The sequence below is a fragment of the Gossypium hirsutum genome, chromosome D10 (assembly GCF_007990345.1).
Source record: "Gossypium hirsutum isolate 1008001.06 chromosome D10, Gossypium_hirsutum_v2.1, whole genome shotgun sequence".
Taxonomy (NCBI): Eukaryota; Viridiplantae; Streptophyta; class Magnoliopsida; order Malvales; family Malvaceae; genus Gossypium; species Gossypium hirsutum.
The window spans coordinates 48,621,931-48,627,071 of record NC_053446.1 but is presented as its reverse complement, the minus strand read 5'-3'; the positions used below and the strand labels follow the sequence as shown (position 1 = coordinate 48,627,071).

The window sequence follows — 5,141 nt, the reverse complement described above, 5'->3', positions numbered from 1 at the left end:
CTCAAATCCACAACCCAATTAATAATTTTCTATTTTAGATAACCAAAATACTTTCATTTATTGAGTTTTATAAAGAAAAACCCAAAAGAATACAAGAGGTCCTACACCTTTTTAAATCCAAAGAGGAAAAAGTGCGGAAAAATATTGAAAATTATAAAAATAAAGTCTAACCTAGAAAAGAAAAATATAGGTATCTAACATGATTGAGGGAATAAAGATGGTGAAAGGAATGTCTAGTTTTTTTTGTGCCATAAAGGGCTTTAAATAGCCTAACACACTAAACCTAAAATTTAAAAAAAAATGCCCTTTCAAATGTGGATGGCTTGAGTATGATTGGACATAAGATTACCCCTGTGGATTTTCACCTGTTAGGCTTCAGTGTGAGAGGCTTTGATGCCAAATTGTTGAGTATGCGGTAATAGGATCGAGTCACGGAGTTATGAATGGGAACGTTAGAATCAAATGCCTTCACTTTATCTCTATTCCTAGAATGACCTATGATGGCTGATAACTTAGCTTGTCGAAAAGAGACGCGAACTTTAAGACTCGTTTAGAAAGAAACCTAGATGTTTGGAAAAATAGATAAAAATTCCAACTTATGTTTTTATTCCCCAATAAATCCTTAAATGTACTAGTTACATCTAAATAAAAACATGTTTCTAGAATAAAACAACTTAACTCTAATTAAAAATAAACAAAACCTAAAATAAAAATATCATAAAAAGAGTAAAAAATTTCACTTTAAAAACTTAAACTAATGCTTTTTTTCCCGTCATATGTGTGGCATATAAAGGCGTCCACAACACCATTGTGATTTTCATTTTTTTTTTTGTAATTCTTCATCTATTATAGTGATTTATTTCTTATATATATGTATAGCACATGACCATTTTAAGAAAAATATGTGAGATCGATATGTTCATTTCTTTCTATGTTTTCTCACGTATTTTGAAGCATTATATTCTTGTATTAATATATATTAGATACAGATATTTAGGGAAAAAAAAGTTAGATTAACATACACGAAAGGTCAATGATCATTATAATTTTCATAGCTTAAAGAATGATACATTTTTCTGTGAAATAGGTTTTTGAGAAATAATACCATATATTATAATACATGCATGAAACTGAGGAGAAAAAGCAGTCTAATAAATGCAGATAAAACTCTTTAAATGGTGTCACTTTTTCTTCAAATCCTCCACCCCTGCAGGTTTTTCTTCCTGAAACACACAAAAAAAGTTATAGATAATTTCCATTTTCATTAAACTTAAACTTCTAATGGTTTAATATTATGAACAAGAACTAGGTTTAAATAAGCTCCAACTCTATTTTTTCTTCAGCATCCATGGAAAAAATGTTTGATCATGCCAAACAACATTCACTAAGTAATATAGATTAATACCTGTTTTTCAACCAAGGTTGAAACTTTAGCTTCAGTAGTAGTTGTAGAAGTTATTGTTTTTGACCTTTGTACCAAATTCTCTTTCTTCATGGTTTTAGCTTCTCCTGAAAAATCATACATGAAGGAATCAAATTTGTTTATGAATGTAGAAAGAATTACCGCCATTGAAGCATACATGCATCATTAGTTTAAGTTCAAAAACCATTTGCAATTTCTTCAACAACTTTTTGATCCTTTACAATTTATTTCTTTAAATCTTCACCTAGTTTCTCACCATCTTTTGTTTCTTCGACAAGCTTAATTTCCTCCATAATTTTTTCCTTTGTCTCTTCGGCCATCGTTTTATCTCCTTTCGTCAATTCGATGCTTTCAGCTACCTTCTTCCCATCAACCACAGTGGCGGAATTATTCCCGTCGGTGTCCCGATTGTCATTTTTGACTTCCTTCTGTTGCGCCATTGAGCTTGTTTCGCCATCAACTTTCTTCGTTTCTTCAATGGTTTCCGAGCTTTTCCCCTTCTTGGACCTTGCTCTCGAATTCCTCCGACTGATAGAGGTGGTTCCAGCAGCGACTCCAACGATGTCCAAACCGTCGTTTTTGCCTTCCTGTTGCACCGATGAGCTCACTTCGCTATCAACTTTCCTTGTTTCTTCAATGACTTGGGAGCTTTTCCCTCGCTTGGATCCCGCCTTTGAGTTTTTTCGGCTAATGGTGTTTTCGATGACAGCGTGTTTTGATTCACCACACCCCATTTTCTGCAAATTGTAAACTACGACAATGAAGATTGATTTGCACCTCTTTTTAATCTAGAAACGAAAAAATTGACATTGCTTGCATTTTGGTTCCTACAGTTTGTTTTTGTAATAACTAAACCGTTTTTTCTGTTGATGTTTTGGGGTTATTGGAACTTAACCATATTTAACAAATCATCAATGGGAAGAAAGGTCTATTTTTATAAACTGTAAAATTTGTAGGCCATCAATGTCTTTTCTTTTCTTTTTTTTTTTATGCTGGATTGTAATGGAGGATATTTGCTGGATTTATTGGAACTTGTAAGAACATCCGGAAACTTTTAACATATTAAACCAGATTCAAACAAGTTCATAAAGAAGATGGTTACAGTTAAATCCAACAAGTTTGGATTATATTGAAACAATGTTTCATAAACACTGGTTGGATTCTATAATCTGTTTCTCATCCACTGTTTTTTCTTTGGCTAAATATAGGAAATTGTTTAAGGTTAAGAAACCTCCTACAAATTCTAGGCAATTAATAGTAATAATTTGATTATATCATGAATATATTAAAATGTATATTACACAAATAATTAACAATGTTAAAGTTATTTATAGGGTTTTTTTTACTTGTATTTAATTGATATTTATTTAGGTCTAATTGGTATCTAAATTTTAATTCTGACAAAAATTTTAATATCTAATCAATAAAATTAAAATGCGTTGACGTAGTACTAATGACCAATAATATAGCAAATATCTGATAGCTCCACATTTTCAAAAGTAACAAAATAAAAATCTAAAATTTATAAAATTTATAAAAAAATATAAAAAATAATTTTTCACATATAGAAGGAATCTGGTCAACTCTAGGTTCATTATAGACTATGTGTTTTTAGCATTTATATATATATATATATATATATATTATAACATATAACTTTTTTATATTATTATTTTGAAATTAAAAATATATAAAATCTAAAAATATATTTAAAAATATATAAATTTATAAAAAATTATAAATATAATTTTATGTTGAAATGAACTCAGGGAGATGGTTGTCTTGATTCATTTAAATATTGTCTTGATTTTTTTAACTATGTTTTTTAATAATTTTATTTATTTTTATTTTTTATAACACATGAAGTTTTTATATTATTTGATTACTTTATTAATTTTAAAAAATATATAAATTAATAAAAATTGAAACTTTTATTTCATGTCAGAATGTACTAAGACATATGGTTTCCAATTACAAATTAATTGAGACAATGATTTGTCTATATTCATCTTGGAATGTTTTTATGGTAATTTTATATATTTTAATTTTTCATAAAATATTATATTTTTACATTATTATTTTAAAATTAAAAATATATAAAATATTATATTTTAGAAAATATATTATTTCACTTCAATTTTTATAAATATAAGATTTATAATAATATAGAAAATATTTTTGTCCAAATATGTTATGCTTGAAAATACCAAGAGAAAGTGAATTGATATTTTAAAAAAATTGAAAGCTTTTTCTATATAATAGGGAAAGGGAAGAAAAACTTACACAAACGATTTATAGTGGTTTGACTTCAATTGTCTTTCTCCACTATCTCAACTTTTCACCACTAATGATTTTCTGATTTCACTATTGGAATTGATACTTTTTGAGGAGAAGGTATAACCTTTACAACTCTATTTTTTTTCACAACGCTTAGATAAAACCTTTTCCCATAGCTTTTACGTCTAACTAGAGCCTTTCTTAGATTTGTTTGGCTTAGCTAAAACCCTCTAAAAGTTACAATTAGTGAAATGGATAATAAACAATAAAAACCTTTAGGAAGTTGGATGTTTACAAGTTTTAACTATAAATGCAAAGATATGTAAATGATGAAAGATTAGACACTAAGCTCCTAGAGAATATTTTACAAGAGAAATGAAAGAATGAAGGTTTGGAGCTTTTCTCTTGACTTTGATGCTTAGATATGTTTCTCTTGAGTCCTAATTTGTCTTTGACTTGTATTTATAGTAAAGAATAAGGTCGTGGAAGTTTATGGTCGTTGGGAATGATTTAGAGCGTATTATTTTTTTGTTGAAAAAGTGTCACCATAGCTCACGCATCGATACATATAAAAGATTTATCAATACTTCTCATAAAACTAGCTATTAGTGACCATTCTAACACTCATGTATCGATACCTATAGGCATATATCAATACCACTAGGTCATGTTTTGATACATGAAAGCATTATATGTTGGAACATTTTCAATATATATATAGTGTTTCAATAGTTGCAAATGAAAAGTTACAAGTAACCAAAAGTTATACCACTTGGTTATTAACCAAGAGTTATCACATTTCATGGTGATGAATTATGTCTCTTAAATTCAAAAATTATATCACTTTATTATTAACAATGAATCGTGATTATTCAAGGAGACATCTATTGAATAACTATGTTTATTGTTAAAAGATGTGACAATCCATTTAGATAGTAGTGTTCCTACGGGGAGACATGAGAACTCCTATAAATAGGAGTTAAATATCATTTGTTTGACACACCAAAAAAACACATCAAAAGTTTATTTCTATTCTCCCACCATCTTTTATATTTCTAGATTGTTCTATTGCATAAATTCTTTATAGAAATTTTTATCTTTGTTATTAGACCTGATAATGGGTTGGGGTGATGCAAAATTTTAGGCCCACTTATTAGGCTCGGGCTCAACCTGGCCTGAAAAAGGGCCTAAAATTTTGCCCAAACCCAACCCAGATAAAAAACGCTAAACCTAGCCTGCCCATATTAAAATTTTTAATATTATTTTTATATAAAAATAAATTTTAAAAAAATAATACATCAAATACACTAAACACTAAAATAAATGTTTCCCAACAAAATGATAATACATTAAAAAAAAGTCTTTATACTTAAATAACATTAAGATAATTGCAACTTAGTACGCAAATTGCCTATAAAATAGTAGCAGGATTAACAATAAA

At 28.2% G+C, this 5,141-nt stretch overlaps 1 protein-coding gene across 1 annotated transcript; it reads right to left on the bottom strand.

The window, feature by feature from the left end:
- Positions 1–1,019: 1,019 nt before the first annotated feature.
- Positions 1,020–2,532, bottom strand: LOC107911441 (uncharacterized). Its single transcript, XM_016839264.2, has 3 exons — positions 1,680–2,532; positions 1,406–1,509; positions 1,020–1,223 (listed from the first exon to the last, which is right to left on the bottom strand). The coding sequence occupies exons 1-3, from the start codon at positions 2,155–2,157 to the stop codon at positions 1,182–1,184; spliced, it is 624 nt and encodes a 207-aa protein (XP_016694753.1). The 5' UTR covers positions 2,158–2,532; the 3' UTR covers positions 1,020–1,181.
- Positions 2,533–5,141: the final 2,609 nt, after the last annotated feature.